The sequence below is a fragment of the Pecten maximus genome, chromosome 5, assembly GCF_902652985.1.
Source record: "Pecten maximus chromosome 5, xPecMax1.1, whole genome shotgun sequence".
Lineage (NCBI taxonomy): Eukaryota > Metazoa > Mollusca > Bivalvia > Pectinida > Pectinidae > Pecten > Pecten maximus.
In genome coordinates, this window is record NC_047019.1 from 12,015,652 (window position 1) to 12,035,922 (window position 20,271).

Genomic DNA, 20,271 nt, shown 5'->3' on the forward strand with positions numbered 1-20,271 from the left:
ATCCATAAAGCCTCAATTAAGTCTCTTTAAGAAAGTCTCAAGACTTGTATAAATTCCATGGAGCCTCATGTCTCCTAATGAAGTCTCAAGCCTCGCAAAAGATCCAGTGAGCCTCAAGTTAGTCACATAAAGGCAGTTGGAAGCCTTGTATAAATTCCATGGAGTCTTAAATCTCCTAAAGGAAGTCTCAAGCCTTGTACAAGATCTGGTGAGTCTCCAGCCTCCGACAGAATGTCTCAAGCCTTGCACAAGATCCAGCGAGCCTCCAGCCTCGTACAGAAAGTCTCAAGCCTTGTACAAGATCCAGTAAGCCTCTTACCTCCTACAGAAAGTCTCAAGCCTCGTACATGATCTAGTGAGCCTCTAGCCTCCTACAGAAAGTCTCAAGCCTCGTACAAGATCCAGTGAGCCTCAAGTCTCGTACAGAAAGTCTCAAGCTTCGTACAAGATCCAGTGGGCCTCTTACCTCCTACAGAAAGTCTCAAGCCTCGTACATGATCTAGTGAGCCTCTAGCCTCCTACAGAATGTCTCAAGCCTTGTACCAGATCCAGTGGGCCGTAGCCTCCTACAGAAAGTCTCAAGCCTCGTACAAGATCCAGTGAGCCTCTAGCCTCCTACAGAAAGTCTCAAGCCTCGTACAAGATCCAGTGAGCCTCTAGCCTCCTACAGAAAGTCTCAAGCCTCGTACATGATCCAGTGAGTCTCTGACCTCCTAGAGAAAGTCTTAAGACTCGTACAAGATCCAGTGAGCCTAGATTTGGCCTCCGACAGAATGTCTCAAGCCTTGCACATTGGCATGGAATCTACTACAGGGAAACTAAATTCTCAAACATGATGCAGAAAGGATGAGGTCTCCTAGTCTCAAACCTAGAACATATGACCAACTGACTCTAAACACTTGGTAATGACATTGTGAACCTATCTTGATTTTGTTTGGTTTTGTATGTTTAAGGTCTTATCAACAACTAAGGTCATTTTAGGACAGCCTCCCTGCGTGGGAGATGGATACATGAGGTGTATGCGTGGGGTGTATGCGTGTATTTTGGGAAGCTTCAGTATGTTTTATTTGTCTTTTGTGATAGCGCAGAATTGATGGGCCTTTTCCTTAAAAATGTCATCAGTAACAGGAATATTCTGTGAACGTGTATTGGTGAACCAGACGTACAAGGCCTGTTCCATGTTTTTCTGCATGGCTGACCGGTGCCTTACTCGTTTTGGCGACGGAGTGGATGTATCATCAGGGACATCCAGAGGCCTTTTTTGTGCCTTTAAAGTGCTATCTTATTGAAGCATACTGCCGTAGATACCCAGCAGGACACACCACCCGGCCACATTGTATTGACAAAGGGAGAATCAGTCATCCCACTCCTTTAAGACTTGAGCCTTGTATATCATCCAGGGAGCCTCACTTTGGCTTTGTACTGGAATGTTTGTGTAAACTATAATAAGTTCAGGGGGACAGATATATTTCAATCTTTTCAAAATAACATATAACTGAACATGAAGTATGTTAGAGATGTTAGCAACTATTGTAAGATAAAAATCCACATAAATTTCATTATGTAGGCAAAAATACTAGCAACGATCGATGATTATCCTTATAATTTTATGTCCTTACTGTGTTAACGAGATGTTCGACAGTACCAAAAGAAACCGTGAAGATATTACTACAAGGACCACACAACTGCTAAAGATACAGTATATCCAGACCTTTGCTAGTACACGATTTCGGGACAAGATGCTACATGTTCCTGAGGCGACATTGATATATGGATGAACTCCTCCAAGAGATGTCCAAATGATGATCAGTCGTTGGCATACACAAAGCCAGGCGTAATTCAGGATTATAAACGAGATAATGAAAAACGATCTCCTGTTAACTGCTTACATAAGTAAAAGCAGCTGAAATTTGGCAAATTTCTAGTTTTCTACACAAAGTGCATGATATAAGAATTGGCAGTATTCTTTGTTTGTACAATATTTCTTTTCCAAAGTAAATAAACATACGTTGTGTGTACAAGATAACACGATATTGAAATCAAATGCCATATTGCTTCAAATATTTGAAGTATCTGTAAAGCAGGAATGTTTTGATCTGAAGGCTTCAACATCAAAAATAACAGGTTTTATTTCCAGTTCTAACCACAAGAAAATATTTTTCATTTAAACTTCAGGTATTACGTCATCGATTTATTATATAAATGTAAACTCAAACATCTTGATTCTGGCAGTGAACTCTATAACCGCATCTGGCATATAACTTTGTAACAGTCATTAATACATTATACATACTGTACTTTTTTGTAATTTACTTCACAACTTATTCACCAAAATAATCATGTCTATTTAAAATTTCATCAAAAAAAAATGAAAATTTTTTTTTAATTAAAATCCTTTTTAAATTTCATCCAAAATAAGAAAACAAAATATTTACTATGTCTCTTAAGGAGCTCTTATAGAAAATAGAGTACTTCTATGTAGGTCCAGCAGTTATAATACATCATATTCTGTCCACATCTAATTTATACCTCATTACAGAATATTTTTGATTACCAGTATGTACTGTACTCGCTGGTTGATATCATACAGAATCCTGCAAAACAATCCTTCTCAGATACATGGATTGGATGCACTTTCTGAAAAACACATTCTAAGATGATTGTGGAACAATAAATCTGAAAACAAGACACTGAAACAAAACAAATACCAACGAAACTCATAAATATACTGTAGGAGCACAATTTTTTTCATGGTGAACTGCTTCTGACTGCATTTTCTGACAGGCTCAGCAGAGTTATCTCCCTTGGATTGTATTTTGTGTTTATAAAACAAAGACCTACCTTGGATTCATGACCAGCCTCCGGAAGAAGTAGGTCCAGGTGATGTAGTCCATGGCGTCCTGTTTGGAGGTGATCGTCCCTGCTACAATCTCAGCGTTCAGATGGTCCGGTAGTACATCTAGTAGGCTGAAAATATACGTGTGATGATGCAAAATATGTGTATATCGGAAATATAAGAGATAAAGATATCTTCAGTACATTCACTGTTCATATATGTGGCCAGTGACATGCATAATATAGGGGCTCTCACTCAATGTTGAAACATTTTGTTTCACTCTTGTTGAAACATTTTGATCAATTTTGGCATTTATTTCCTGGGTAATTTCACCCCCAATCTTTTATAATAGAATATTTATGACAGCATGCTTCAGCTTTTCTCTTAGTGTTGAGGGTCTATAGCTAGCTTATTCAGCTTCTCTGGAAACTTTCAGGGTCTAGTTGCGTCTCTGTATCATTAGAGTCTTGCTCTGATTCCAAATTTGTTAAGTTTGTATACTATAAGTGTGTAGGGTTTTTGTATTGAGTGAGTAGCCCCTCAAACGCCGAACGGTAGCTTGTATTTATATATGTTACTGTTAAGTGTAATAAACAGGTAATCTGTTCTCAAGTGTTTCCTTGTAAATAAATATGTACCTCCCACATAGAAAGTTTCCAGATACATTTTATTCTGCAAACAACGTATCCGGATACTTTTATACCTCTACCAAAATGTCCCCCTTGAATGAAATGTACCTCCCTACCAAAAATCTTTTGATTTTCACTTTAATGATTTGAAACAGTGAAGATACTGTACGTGTAGATTACACAGAGGTCACCTAGCTGTCTGATCAGTAGTTTAATTCTGGTTTCTTTCCACAATAAGAACCTTCACGCTTCCATCCTGGTCAACAAACACGATTAATACAAGATGATATGACTTGTTTCTCAATTGTTGTAAAATAAATAAAGTCCACATTGTAGCTATCATTCAGAAATACATGTATCCTTGTATGTATGTTAACTGAAATAGAAATGGATTGGGTTGTTAAAATGCATGGACTACCTGCTGGATCATATGATACTAATCCATCAAAAGGAAATAGAAATAATATAGAATTCCAATAAAACTAGCTCTGATATCACCTGTAAATTATTCAAGAAATACCAGCCAAATGAACAACTTACTTTGATTCCACAGGGAACGGTTCGTAGAGAAACTTTTTGTAGAAATGTTTCTTATATCATGGACAAGAATGACAGCCACACCCTGGTCGTCAAATTGGGGACGTCCAGCCCGCCCCATCATCTGTAGCACATCTGTCAATCAAACGTTACACTTTAAAGTAACTCAAACTTAGCCAAAATTAATGTGTACCAAGGGAGCTAACTCTTGATATTGATATCATAGCTGAACTTTTTCATATGAGAATTAGGAAAATTAAAGACCTACCGATTGTAAATTTGTTCAATAACAAGAGATCCAAGGGGCCTGCATCACTCACCTGGCCATTGGCAATATTGCAATTTTAATCTATTTTTCCATTTTAGAATCTGCCTCTTGGCATGTACCATACAGTACCATGCAGTACCATGAAGTACCATGCAGTACCATGCAAGGAAATCAAAATGTTTCTTTGAAACAACCAGATTTTGATCAAAATTCATCAAACCATATGTCGAACTCCATTCAGTCCCTGATGACTAGTACTTATTCAAATAACTTACATCTATTTCCCTTATTGGGTCCCACCCCTCTTGACCCAAGGATTTATGTTTCCCTCCTTCAAAGGATGCTACAGACCAAACTTGGACAAAGAATGCAGATGCTTGTGAACAAGTTTGGTAAAAATATCTATTCAGTTTAGAGGAGGAGGGGGTTCATGAGAGTTACCATTTATGCAAAAATTTGTTCCCCTTCAACAAACAAAGATTCCTTCATGACTTTGTAGCGATCTGAAGGACCAGTTATGCAAAATTTGCTCTGATTCCACTTTGGATGGCATCAGGTAATCACATGTTTTGTTATTTATTTTCATAATCTTTGATTGTATAACCATTGGCCTTCCAATAAATTTACTGTCCTTGCAGGTATGGTGTATGATTGTAAGAGGCAACTAAATTTGGGATATTGTCTTTTCTCTTCTTTCAAAAAACGTTCTTCTTCTCAATGTCTCCTTTGACAATGCCTCAATTTTAGCCAATAGTTGAGTGCTTACCTTGTGAGAAAGGCTTTGAATTCTGTCCCCTGGCCTAAACACACCCTAGTCTATAAAAATGGTAATTTACTCTTATTTAACACTCAGCATTATGCGAGTTGGACGACTGTTGTCAGTATGATGTGACCGGCCGAGGTCTGCCTTCAGCAGTATACTTCCGTGAGGTAGCACTATAAAGTAGGTATCAGTTCCACAGTATCACCATGAGACAAACACAAACATACCACAGCCTCCCAAAACACACACATTCACCATACGCATCTCAAACCCAGGGGAGGTCATCCTTAAATGACCTTAGCTGTTGACAGTCTCGCACTTAAGACCGTCCTTAAATGACCTCAACTGTTGACAGTCTCACACACAGGGGAGGCCATCCTTAAATGACCCTAGCTGTTGACAATCTCAAACACAGGGGAGGTCATCCTTAAATGACCCTAGCTGTTGACAATCTCAAACACAGGGGAGGTCATCCTTAAATGACCTTAGCTGTTGACAGTCTCACACACCAGGGAGACCGTCCTTAAATGACCTCAACTGTTGACAGTCTCACACACAGGGCAGGCCGTCCTTAAATGACCTTAGCTGTCGACAGGACTTTAAACAATACAAACCAACAAGAGGCCCAGGGGCCTTAACGGTCATCTGACTCTAAATTAAAAACCTTATATAATTGTAGTATGTATTCTCTGTAGCAAGTATATAGTGGCACCGTTTGCCATGGTGGCCATCTTGGATTTCTGACCGACCCAATAAATAACAACACTTGGTAAGGACCATCTCAGGATCATTTCTGGTAAGTTACAGCTGAAACACATTGGGGGAATTTGAGAAGAAGTTTAAAATAGGCATTGTTCAGGAAAACCATGATTGCACAATCATGTTACAAATGGCCGCCATGGCTGTCAAGTCAATGATTTTACGAGGCAGAAAAATATTAACACTTTGTTGGCCCTCCTTCCTAAAACTCCTCACCAATTTCCAACTCAAAGGCACCAATGGAACTGGAGAAGAAGTATAAAATGTGTTTTTCAAGATGGTTGCCATGGTGGCCATCTTGGATTTCTGGCCGACCCGATAAATAACAACACTTGGTAAGGGCCATCTCAGGATAATTTCTGGTAAGTTAGGGCTGAATCCCACTGATGGAATTTGAGAAGAAGTTTGAAATAGGTGTTGTTCAGGAAAACCATGATTGCGCAATCATGTTACAAAATGGCCACCATTGCTGCCATTTCAAAGTTTTTACGAGGCCGAAAAAATAACAACATTATGTTGGCTCGCCTTCCTTGACATCCTCACCCATTTCCAGCTCAATGGCACCAATGGAACTGGAGAAGAAGTATAAAATGTGTTTTTCAAGATTGCGGATCTGGCGGCCATATTGGATTTCGGACCGACCCGAAAAATAACAACAGTTGGTCGTGATCATATCAGGAACATTTCAGGCAAGTTTCAGCTCAATAGCACTGGTGGAACTTGAGAAGAAGTTTAAAATGTGTTTTTCAAGATGGCGGCTATGGCGGCAATCTTGGATTTCGGACCAACCCGAAAAATAACAACGCTTGGTCGGCATCATATCAGGATCATTTCAGGCAAATTTCAGCTCAATAGCACTGGTGGAACTTGAGAAGAAGTTTCAAATGTGTTTTTCAAGATGGCGGCTATGGCGGCCATCTTGGATTTTGGACCGACCCGAAAAATAACAACACTTGGTCAGGACCATCCCAGGATCATTTCTGGCAAGTTTCAGCTCAATAGCAGTGGTGGAACATGAGAAGAAGTTTAAAATGTGTTTTCAAAATGGCGCCTATGGCAGCCATCTTGGATTTCGGACCGACCCGAAAAATAACAACACTTGGTCAGGGCCATCTCAGGATCATTTCAGGCAAGTTTCAGCTCAATCCCACTGGTGGAACTTGAGAAGAAGTTTGAAATGTGAAAAGTTTACGCACAGCGGACGGCGGACGGCGGACGGCGAACGACGGGTCAGATGACCTAAAAACTATCAAACTAATTTTCAATTATCCTTCATCACTATAACCACCATGTTTTAAAGTCATCCTGAATTACTCTTTGGTGTATCATAAAATATTTAATTGTCTCACCGGTGATGGGAAAGTCAACATATCTTCTTGTCTTTCCATCAAAGAACTCTGTTCCCTTGACAACGACTAGATGGGCAGGGAAATTGACACCCCAGGCAAGAGTGCTAGTGGCAATCAAAACCTGAAATAAACGTCCATGTTATATCACAGAAACCATATTGTATATTGTTGTATATTGTAATAGTGTAATTGTTATAGTGTTCAATAAGCCCTGATTTGTCTTCATTTTTAGGACAATAAAAAAATACCTTGAAATAAAATGAAACTTGCAAGCAAAAAAAATGTTTCAAACTCCTGAAAAATTCATTTTATTCAACTCATTTGTAAAAAATAAAAGTTTGATGGCAAGATTACATTTTTCAATTTAAATTAAAACCTTTTCAGTAATAACAGAATTTTTTGTTTGTGGTAGACAAGGATTTTTGTTGCAAGAATGACTAATCAAAGAATCAACAGTGGCCTAAAATTACTTATATATTGTTGATGGAATTATAAACAATACAAATATATTCTCCAATTACAATTGAGTCTCCAGGCTAACAAGAGTTACTGCCCTTTGGACATACAACCATTATTGCAAGATTGTACAAGTTACTTCTCTTCCCACCCCAGAACCATTGAATGTTTAAACTGTTAGTATAAGTGGAATAATTTATTTAATTCATAAATTATAACACTGATAAATTAAAACATTGTACAATAAAAGTTTAATTTACATTATAGATTGTGTGTCCTATCTAAGGGTATCTCGCGTTCAACAAAAGGAACTGGACTCTAAATGATTCTAGTTTCTGTTTGGGGAAACAAAGAAAAAAAATGAAGAAAGGAAACTAAGTCAATCACCAGAGAGCTATACTCTAGTTGTCTATGAATTAGTGTATAGGATCTTCCAATCTGTCACGAGATTGATGAACACTTTGTGTAAGGTATGATCCTTATAATTGCAAAATCAAAATTTTTGAAAATATTGTAGAAAACATTTTTGGGGGTTTTTACTATTAAATGTCAAACTTACCTGTATTTTCTGGTTCACAAACAGCTCTTCTACTGATTTCCTGTCACGTTCCTGGAGACCTGCATGATGGATTCCTATTCCAAATGCCAACGTCAGCTTCAGGTTCGTCTCCCGAATCCCACATATCAAGTTCTCCATCTGTAACCAAAATGTTGTTATATACAGGTGGCTTTTATAGACAGGTTTTTGGTATATAGAGGTAGCATTCATGGACAGGTTTTTTATATACAGATAGTCTTTATAGACAATTTTTTTCAAAAAAATTATTATGCACATATGACCTTTATAAACAGGTTTTATTATGTACATATGTGACCTTTATAAACAGGTTTTATTATGTACAAGCGACCTTTATAAACAGGTTTTATTATGTACATGTGACCTTTATACACATATTTTATTATGTACATGTGACCTTTATACACAGGTTTTATTATGCACATGTGACCTTTATACACAGGTTTTATTATGTACATGTGACCTTTATACACAGGTTTTATTATTACATGTGACCTTTATACACAGGTTTTATTATGTAAATGTGACCTTTTACACGGGTTTTATTATGTACATGTGACCTTTATACACAGGTTTTATTAAGTACATGTGACCTTTATACACAGGTTTTGTTATGTACATGTGACCTTTATACAAAAGTTTTAGTTATATATATAGGCGGCCTTTATAGAGATTCATATAAAATATATGTTTTACAATGGGAACCAATTTAAACCAGGTAGTCTTATAATATGCAGATTTTTGCTATATACAGGTGGCCTTTATATACAGGTTTTTGTTATGTACAGGTGGTCTTTATATACAGGTTTTTGTTGTGTAAAGGTGACCTTTATAGAAAGGTTTTTGTCATGTACGTGGCCTTTATAGACAGGTTTTTGTTATGTACATGTGGCCTTTATAGACATGTTTTTGTTTTGTACAGGTGACCTTTATAGACAGGTTTTTGTTATGTACAGGTGACCTTTATAGACAGGTTTTTGTTATGTACAGGTGACCTTTATAGACAGGTTTTTGTTATGTACAGGTGACCTTTATAGACAGGTTTTTGTTATATACAGGTGGCCTTTATATACAGGTTTTTGTTATGTACAGGTGACCTTTATATACAGGTTTTTGTTGTGTAAAGGTGACCTTTATATACAGGTTTTTGTTGTGTAAAGGTGACCTTTATATACAGGTTTGTGTTATGTACATGTGACCTTTATAGACAGGTTTTTGTTATGTACAGGTGACCTTTATATACAGGTTTTTGTTGTGTAAATGTGACCTTTATAGACAGGTTTTTGTTATGTACAGATGACCTTTATAGACAGGTTTTTGTTATGTACAGGTGACCTTTATATACAGGTTTTTGTTGTGTACATGTGACCTTTATAGACAGGTTTTTGTTATGCAGAGATGGCATGTTTATCTACATAAAGAGCCCCTTCAAAACTGTATCTAAAATGTTGAGATATAATTTGATAGTAGCATAAATAATGATTCATGTGAACTCATTCTCACAGATAACTCAACTACAGGCCGTTATTTGTAAATGGTTTATTTTACATATACACTAAACACATATACCATGATTCTGTAGTACATAAATAATCCTCCTCCAGTGTCCATGCATTATATCTCTCCTTGTTACGTTTGATGCTTCACGACTTGATCAATGTTCAGCAGATATTTGGATACGATAACTCCGTATACAAAATGTTGTTTTTAAACTGTGACCAGAAATAATTTATTTTAACGAGGAAAATTTCCCATTTTCAGAAAGCATTTTAAAAGACTTGTCCGCTGGTATAACTCCAACACCATCGACCATTATCGAATCCTCATCAATCTTAGTTTAGATATTTTTTCTCTTTTCTCTCTCATAGGGGTCATTGTCGCAGAGCACGAACTAACGAGGGAGAATGCATACCAGACAGTTGCTAAATGTCGGCCTTGACCCTAATGTCTCTAACTTGTGTGTTAATTCAACAACAAATTTTAATTTCCTGAGAATACCATGGAGACCATTACATGTGTTATTCTATCTCAACAAAGAAAGAAATAGCAATTTCAATAAAAACCGATACGAAAAAACCCACTGTAATCCTTAAAAAGCAAAGTACTTTTTACCCGCAGCATTGCTGTTCCCTCTTCCTGTAATTTATCACGAGATAAAAGGATTTTCTCCTTGAACTTAATAGTTTGATCACCATGCAATTGCCCTGTACAGTGGCAAGGCTAAAAGGTCTCATCATTAGAGGAACTGTTCAAACAAAATTCATTTAGACCAATTCAAATGATCATTATAAATAGGAAGACATGCTGATCGTTGACAAAGAATTTTTTTTTTTTTTTTTTAAAGAGATAAAGCCGGATGGATTAGTTTAATTATTATGCGAGATCAAGATATACCTGGTAAATGTCAGCTTTTAAAAACCTTGAAACTGAAAAAATCAATTTGCAGAAACAGACTTACTTTTTCAGAGATTTTGTTTTTCCATCATGGATTTAACATACATATTTAATATCAGTACTTATGAATTAATTATTATTTCTGTATAATGGTGTCACTTAATAGGCAGAATGTGTTTTGGAATATACTATAAGGCAAAATATTTGAAAATGTAAACATATTATGAGTTTTTTACTTTGTAATATTGAATTAAATTTTGGTTTATCATTTATGGATTACTCATATTGAACACATGGTATTCTGACTGATATTTCATATCTAACATATGCCAATAACGGACTAATGTCTCACATTTAACATATGGTATTTATTTACTGATATTAATAACATTCAGTTTTCATTTCAATATCTCACAAGTACTGGGAATTGTCTGTTGTGTAATTTTGTCTTAGTAAATCAGCTTTAACAATGTCATAAACTCTGGAATCACAAGCCTATCACTACAGTGAATGCTGGTCAACAATGTCATAAACTCGGGAATCACAAACCTATCAGTGAATGCTGGTCAACAATGTCATAAACTCGGGAATCACAAACCTATCAGTGAATGCTGGTCAACAATGTCATAAACTCGGGAATCACAAACCTATCAGTGAATGCTGGTCAACAATGTCATAAACTCGGGAATCACAAACCTATCAGTGAATGCTGGTCAACAATGTCATAAACTCGGGAATCACAAGCTTATCACTACAGTGAATGCTGGTCAACAATGTCATAAACTATAGAATCACAAGCCTATCACTGCAGTGAATGCTGGTCAACAATGTAATAAACTCTGGAATCACAAGTCTTTCACCACAGTGAATGCTGGTCAGCAATGTCATAAACTCTGGAATCACAAGCATATCACCACAGTGAATGCTGGTCAACAATGTCATAAACTCTGGAATCACAAGCCTTTCACCACGTCAGTTTGCAAATCTTATTTTACCAAAGAGAAGATCGTGTTGTAATCTGGAAACCATTTTATACAAACACACTAAGGGTTCCTATCACCTGGAATACATAAAAGTACAATATAACTAACAGAGTGTAGAAATCTGTGTATTCGTTCCATGTCTGCGACCATTTTTCTTCCCTCACTGACAGTTTAGGACCTATAGCTGTGTTCTATGTTTCACATTGGCCTGATGATAAAGTCTAGACTGAAACAAAACACTGACCTACATATTAAACCCAGAACTGATGAAAGTCTGTTTATAGGAAATAGTATTGTCCAGGGGCCATGACTTTCCTGGTCTCTAAATATCACATCTCATCAATGGACAACCGGATGTGACCTCCATCCCACTCACCACGTCAGGCTTCATCTAGACTGACAGGTGATCTTCCTTAATCCCTGGTGGTGTTCCTTAATGAGGTTACAACATCACGATTCCTTATAATGGTCTTTTTATTGGCTCGACACACATATTCTCTAAGATACTGTAAAACCCTGTTGACACACAACAGAAACCTATATACTTGATAATTTTCTGTTCGCATGCAAAGAAACGAGTTGGCATTAGATTCAAATCGGTAAAAAGATTAAAAACGGTAAAACCCAGTGGAGTCAACCATTATCAGAAAGATGACAATTTTTGATTACACTAATACTGTCACACAAACCCCGTACAGATTCTAAATATTTGTGGCGGCATTGAAACGAGTCTGCTTCATGAGTTCGGAGACATTGCTAATCAGGATAAATCTTCGATTTAATGCAATTTTTAGTGCTGTGAATCCCTTCCCGCTACCAATTTTCTACGTATCAATGTCCGTCATGAGAGCAAATGAACGGTGTTCTACATTAGGTTGTAAACAAGGTCTAATTCACAGATAACGCCATTGCTTCCCACTGCAGTATTTACTAGGAACTTTGTACGATTTACAAGTCAATTTTGGTTTTAATTGCCATGCCTCGGTATCAGACCAGATAATTTGATCACTGTGTCAAGGCAGTGGACTGTCGGTATAACCTAAGACATCCTATATTTAGTTGGAATTGTCTAGCAGACTAAACCTAATTATTCCCTACGTAAATCAACGTAATTAGGTTTATATTGTCTCAGACCAGGTAGATCTCTACCAAATGGTTCTTGGTATCAGTGACGGAGTTTATAAAGTGAATCTCTGAGATTAATATCAATTACATAAGCACTTTTTGTTTTTGTTTTACAATACTGGTAACCTTATGTCAAGAACCGATTGAGTCATCTTTTCTATGTATTCAGCTAGGATACTTCCTCAAAGACTAATTTGATCATTATTTATTAAGTTAATCCGCATAATAAGGTTACCAGGTATTATCAAAGAAGGTGCAGTCAGACGACGTAGTGGTATAATGTATCCGCCCTTCACCTTGGCAACTTAAAGGCCGGTGATGGGGTATAGAAGGGAGATAACTCAGGAAAATGGAGGAATATACAAAACATTCTCTGCCTTCATTTCAGAGAAGGATTTTCTATAAATTTGTGTTTTCCAACAAAGCTTATGTTACTAATTTTGTTAGGGCTGTAGATATTCTTGAAAAGAATCTGAATATGGTAATGGTTATCTTTTTAAAAAAAAATCCTAATTATAAGTTTTAATCTTTTAATTTGATTTTCTTTTCAGATATGAAAGTGTATACAAGGTCACCTTCCTCGAATCACATGGAATTTTTCTTCAGGATCTTAAGTTTTCTCCCATAGTGTTAGACCCCTCAGGCCCTCACAAAAAATTCCCGCCAATCGAAACTGATTAACATAAAACTAGCTTTGAAATGTTGTAAAATAAATATATACATGTAGTTGTATTACTGAAGAATCTTCCACTTATTCTCGTATAGTTTATCAAGGACTTGAACATAGTTGTGAGGGATTGAGGCCAAATAATACAGTCTCCCCAAATACAAGACCCTATACAAGAGGGGAAATATTGGCTGCCATCTTGGATTATAATATGGTAGAGTATAGCCTGACTTACATCAATGATCTAATATATGACTCAACATTTTATAAAATTCTTCAAAACATCACTTATTCAATTGACATGTTGACAATGAAGTTACAGATGACTAGTAAAATAATAAGCTACAAGGTACTCTGTATGTGGAGTAAACTCTGGTCTCTATATAATCTCTAGTGGCAGCATCTCATCATTTATTTACACCACTTTCACTTTGCCTGGGAAGACAGATACCTCTATGTGACATCACCTCCTAAAGTCTTCTCCTCTTGTATGGATAAATAATTAAAGATTTAACTGACGTTAGTTAGTGATTCCCCACTGTACTGTATCTTTCCTGTTTGATTACAATCGTCCAATACCAAGTATTAAGGTGAAGCGATATTCATGTTTCATCATAAACTGGTCTAGTTCACACCTACAGTTATTACAGTACCACGTCACGATATCTTTACAGTAGTGTAACAGGAGAAAGAGAAAATGTAGAAGCCAGACCAGGATTCAAAACCAGGACCCTCCGAACTCTAGACAGACACTCTGCTAACTCGGACTCTCTGAACTCTAGATGGACACTCTACTAACTCAGACCCTCCGAACTCTAGACAGACACTCTACTAACTCGGACCCTCCGAACTCTAGATGGACACTCTACTAACTCGGACCCTCCGAACTCTAGACAGACACTCTACGAACTCGGACCCTCCGAACTCTAGATGGACACTCTACTAACTCGGACCCTCCGAACTCTAGACGGACACTCTACTAACTGTAAGCTACCTTGTTGCCGATGATCGACCCAGTCCAATTTTGCTACATTCCTCCCTCCTTTTTTCAAGTCTTCGCCACTGAAGACCACAAGTTTGGATATCCCCTTGCTATAAGCATTATAACTCCCAATGCTTTAATTAAACAAGGGTAGACTAGCTCTCCAATTATGTAACAGGAGAAAGAGAAAATGTAGCAGCCAGACCGGGGTTCGAACCCGGACCCTCTGAACTCTAGATGGACACTCTACCAACTGAGCTACCTGGTCGACCCAGTCAAGTTCCGCTACAATGGTGATGTATCAAACTTCAATCCGAAATATAAATTCTATCAAGAAAAAGTTAAAATACAGTACGTGTTTTTTTTTTAATAAATAGAATTTGAAACAAGATATTACATTAGAAGCTAAACATAATAGAAAATTCCAAGCTAGATAAAAAAAAAGGATTTCCTATGGATACCATTACTGAAGGCGTAGAACCAAGGATAATGTCTAATAAGTTACGAGACGCCATGTTGCATGTTCCTCGGGCATTAGATACAGTTAGTAATTATCTTTTTGACACGTATTGTAACATATTTCATCCACAGTGCAGAGCCAAGGTATGATATCCGTGAGCAGTATTAACAATAGCCATTGTATGTATTATGTATGTAATTCTGGTAAAGTTATGGTAGTGTTGAGGATCGACCTAAATCGACACATAAATAACCCCTTTCGCTTAAAGGCACGGAATCTATGATATTTCCTCACAAAACATCGCCCACTTAAATCAATAGAACTATATAAGGTGTAACGAAAAAAAAATGTACTAGACTTTGTTTTACCTTGAATATCATGCAAGATATTTATTTATATATTAACAGCCAGGGTCATTTATGGATGTGCCACTGGTTTTGGAGGTGGAGGAAAGTTGGAGCACCAGAAGAAAAAACAAGGGCCCAATGGGCCCAAATCGCTCACCTGCAATGCAGTGATCTTTTCATATATGGATCCTGCAGTTATTTGAAAGCATGCTACAGGACCAATATAATGTCTCTCTGCACTTTGGCTTTTCACTAAAAGTCATTTAAAGATTTAAGCATACTTGATCGACGTGACCTTGAATGAAGGTCAAGGTCATTCATTTGAACAAACTTGGTAGCCCTTCACCCCAGCATGCTACAGACCCAATATCAACTCCCTGGGACTCTTGGTTATTGAGAAGAAGTTGTTTAAAGATTTTAGCCTTTTTGACCCCTGTGACCTTGAATGAAGGTCAAGGTCATTCATTTGAACAAAATTGGTAGCCCTTTACCGCAGCATGCTACAGACCCAATATCAACTCCCTGAGACTCTTGGTTATTGAGAAGAAGTCGTTTAAAGATTTTAGCCTTTTTGACTCCTGTGACCTTGAATGAAAGTCAAGGTCATTCATTTGAACAAACTTGGGAGCCCTTCACCCCAGCATGCTACAGGCCAAATATTAGGCCTCTGGGACTCTTGGTTATTGAGAAGAAGTCGTTTAAAGATTTTAGCCTTTTTGACTCCTGTGACCTTGAATGACGGTCAAGGTCATTCATTTGAACAAACTTGGTAGCCCTTCACCCCAGCATGCTACAGACCCAATATCAAGTCCCTGGGACTCTTGGTTATTGAGAAGAAGTCGTTTAAAGATTTTAGCCTTTTTGACTCCTGTGACCTTGAATGAAGGTCAAGGTCATTCATTTGAACAAACTTGGTAGCCCTTCACCCCAGCATGCTACAGACCCAATATCAAGTCCCTGGGTCTTTTGGCTATTTAGAAGAAGTCGTCTAATTTTTTTTTAGCCTTTTTGACTCCTGTGACCTTGAATGAAAGTCAAGGTCATTCATTTGAACAAACTTGGTAGCCCTTTACCCCAGCATGCTACAGACCCAATATCAACTCCCTGGGACTGTTGGTTGTTGAGAAGAAGTCGTTTGAAGATTTTAGCCTTTTTGACTCCTGTGACCTTGAATGAAGGTCAAGGTCATTCATTTGAACAAACTTGGTAGCCCTTCACCCCAGCATGCTACAGGCCCAATATTAGGTCTCTAGGCCTTTTGGTTATTGAGAAGAAGTTGCTTGAATGGAAAGTTGACGCCGGACGGACGGCCGGACGGACGGACGGCCGGCCGGACGACGGACGGACGACGGACGCCGCGCCACGGCATAAGCTCACTTGCCCTTCGGGCAGGTGAGCTAAAAACGGGCCTATGGTCATGCAGTACCAGGCAACTGCCCCATGTAGTTTTTGAACTCGTGACCCAGAGGTGACAGGCTAGTAATAAAGTGTCAGGACACCTTAACCACTCGGCCACCGCCGCCCCTCCTACTGTTAAATATCAGCAGGAATTAAGTTATCATTAGCAATTGCAATAATAATGAGTTGGCAGAATACAATTGTCAATTAATTACAATTAAGACAGTAAAAAATAGCAACAATGTATGGTATTAGTTTATTTTTTATTATTTATTTATCAACATGAGAATCGTTATGCTGAAAACAAAGTTTGTGTCTATATGGTATATATACTGAAACGAAAAAGAAACGCAACTTCAAATTGTAGGTTTAATAAAATAATACTTGTGAGCATTATGTTTAAATTTCATATGTAATAGTTAATATTGAATATTGATGTAACATCCTTTAAATGTTTAGAGATTTTTAAGAACAGGTCACTTTGCTAGAAGGTCATGATTGGTAGTACCCTACGTGAATCCAAGTTGAAATGGCAGCAGTTTTGAAACCGTGCCCTAATATCGTGTGTGTCCTCCTCGAACAGTTATCACATCTCTAATTCTTTGTTGCATTGAGTTCATCAGGGCATTGACTTTCCGTATTGGAATGTTATTCCATTCTTGGACGAGTGCATTTGCTAACTGAGGGAGGGTATTTGGGGGGTTACGGCGATTTCGAATTCTTCTGTCTAATTCATCCCACAAATGCTCGATTGGGGACAGGTCGGGGCTATATGGAGGCCAATCTATAGGAACAATGTTCTGTGTCGCAAGAAAGTCTCTACAGACTCTTGCAACGTGTGGTCTCGCGTTATCTTGCTGAAAGGTTAGATGATGCCGCCTAACAAACGGCACAACATGGGGCCTAAGGATCTCATCCCGATAGCGTACGGCCGTTAAATTCCCATTGACTATCACCAAAGGCGTCTTCAAACCATGGGAGATTCCCGCCCAAACCATAACTGATCCACCCCCAAATCGGTCGTGTTCCAAAACACAGGCGTCAGCAAAACGTTCGCCTCGACGCCGGTACACACGTTGACGGCCATCTGCTCGAAATAACGTGAATCGAGATTCATCGGTGAAGAGCATAGACCTCCAACGTCTCATAGGAAAACGTCTGGGCACATGTGCCGTTGCCCATTGCATACGACGTGCTCGACGTTGCGGTGTTAGTGGTAAACCAACGTACTGTCGCCTTGCACGCAAATTAGCCTCACGCAGTCTGTTGATCACTGTTTGGGGATGAATTCGACGGTTATGATTACCAATCGTATTCCTTGCCGTTTCAGCGGCCGTTAATCTCCTGTTACGCAGGTGTGCCAACCTAAGAACCCGGTCTTGACGTCGCGACGTTACGCGTGGACGTCCTGATCTCGGCTGGTCATCGACTCTTCCTGTTGCGTTAAGACGTGAAACTAATCGACTAATAGTCGATTTGTGAACTCTGAATTGTCGAGCGACGTGAAGTTGCGTGTTCCCTGCCAGAAGCATCGCTATAGCACGTCCTCTATCAACCTTTGATAACCGTGGCATAATTGTAAAAGGAATTATTGTTTGCAAAAGTATTGGCGATGATGTGGCTCAATGTTAGTGATGAATTGATACTGGTTTGAATGAAAAAAGAACGCATATGTTTGTACAGGCACGGTTTTTGATGTTTTTACCGCGCCGGAAGTGCATAGGTCTCTAGTCACACTTGGGTGATTTTGAAGATTGGTATGGGTGTTAGGCAGGGTGCATGTTTATTTCCGCGATTTTTATACAGATATGTATATTTAATACAAAATGAATCACAATTTTCCATGTTGCGTTTCTTTTTCGTTTCAGTATATGTTATTGTATATCAGAGCTCTGGTGAGTTTCAATAGATCTAATGCAGGTTGTACTATATCAATTCAAAATCACCCTTAAAAGACCTTAATCTGTTAATAAGATGTAAAATAATATCAAACAATTAATTTTCATATTATATGAATGTGAATACAAAAATTGTGGTTTAAGATAAAATTTATCAATAAAATCTTCTGAATATCAATATAATGAGTTTATAAATTTTAAACAGGGTTATTTGATAATGACTTTTTTGTGTCATCACTGCAAGCTATATAGATTCAATTTACTATATATCTAGAAAATATTGTTAAATGCATACTGAATGTGTTTGATTTTATATACTGGGTTTCTCAGGGTTATTTTGAGGTGTGGTCTCCTTGTAGTAGCTGGTGGCTACCTCACTGAACAACATACAGCAAATAACTCAAGACATCCAGCCTAAACATTAGGGATGAATTTTTTTGCTCAAGAACAAACAACCTAAACAGCATAGTATCAGATCTGTAATCTCTGCTTCCCTTAGTGTTAATCACACACCACCTGAGGTATAGAGATTAAATTGTGTGAATACCAGTACTTACTCAAGAATGACAGCAAGGCAGAAACTTGTGTTATTTTAAAACATACATGCTTGGTACTGCTAAAACGATACATGTTCCCTACTGGCCCCTGCTAAAAATAGCAACACTGACCTTGACCCAAAAACACTGAAATTCGAACTTGATCTGTAGCTTAACTCATACTGAAGTTACATACCACCAACTTTCACCATCATACCTTAACTGAAGCATGGCTGAGAAAAGTGTGGAAAACGGAGTGGCCGGACAGACAGACAGACAGATGACTGAGTGGCCGGACAGACAGATGACTGAGTGGCCGGACAGACAGATAGACAGATGACTGAGTGGCCGGACAGCCGGACAGACAGATAGACAGATGACTGAGTGGCTGGACAGACAGACAGATGACTGAGTGGCCGGACAGACATATAGACAGATGACTGAGTGGCCGGACAGACAGACAGACAAATGACTGAGTGGCCGGACAGACAGACAGACAGATGACTGAGTGGCCGGACAGACAGACAGACAGATGACTGAGTGGCCGGACAGACAGACAGACAGATGACTGAGTGGCCGGACAGACAGACAGACAGATGACGAGGAAGAAACCTATAGCCTCTTCAGTTTCACCGGTAGGGGACTAATAACTCGGTAATATCCTGTTAATCATGAAGTTGAATGAATGTCATTATGATCTCATATTCAATACTCCTGTGTCTGATTAGAGTAATTTTAATATTTCATTTCACTCAATAATGTGCCACCCCTTTTTAATAACCTGTTGGAATTATAAATCCATATTTAATCAAGCAATTATATTCCCTGAATGTCATGCATCCAACAGTAGATCCATATTTTATATTTTATATATCACAAACTGAACTGAAAAATCCATATCTGGTGAATATGATTTAGGATGTGATACAAACAAATTACAAGCTAGATAAAAACTTACTATAAACTCATCAATTACTTGATCAGAAATAAATATATGCATTGTGTAGTTAAACATCCATTGCTTTGACACAGAAATTGATCGTAGTCAGGACATCATGACATTCATATTTTTATAAAACAGCATTTAATGATTGAGCTGTGTTAGGAGCTCAACAGCGGTGGACAATTTTTTTTTAATGAATTATTAAGTGTTATATTAATTATTTTACAGGTGTATGCTGATCAATCAGAGGAATGGTATAATTATAACGACATGGCTGCAGTCTAGTGTTGGGAAAATACTTCAATCAGCTGTGGAGGTATGTGTTGATGAAATCATATGACAAGTGGATCGCGCTGTTTAAAGG

General features: G+C 38.0%; 1 protein-coding gene across 1 annotated transcript in view; it reads right to left on the minus strand.

Moving 5' to 3' along the window:
- The window catches only part of LOC117327166 (activating signal cointegrator 1 complex subunit 3-like), a 268,184-nt gene that overhangs the window by 120,762 nt on the left and 127,151 nt on the right, over positions 1-20,271 (minus strand). Inside the window, 5 exon segments of the mRNA XM_033884019.1 lie at positions 2,842-2,967; positions 4,006-4,060; positions 4,063-4,137; positions 7,142-7,262; positions 8,157-8,294. Of these exon segments, the coding sequence (XP_033739910.1) occupies positions 2,842-2,967; positions 4,006-4,060; positions 4,063-4,137; positions 7,142-7,262; positions 8,157-8,294 (515 nt within the window).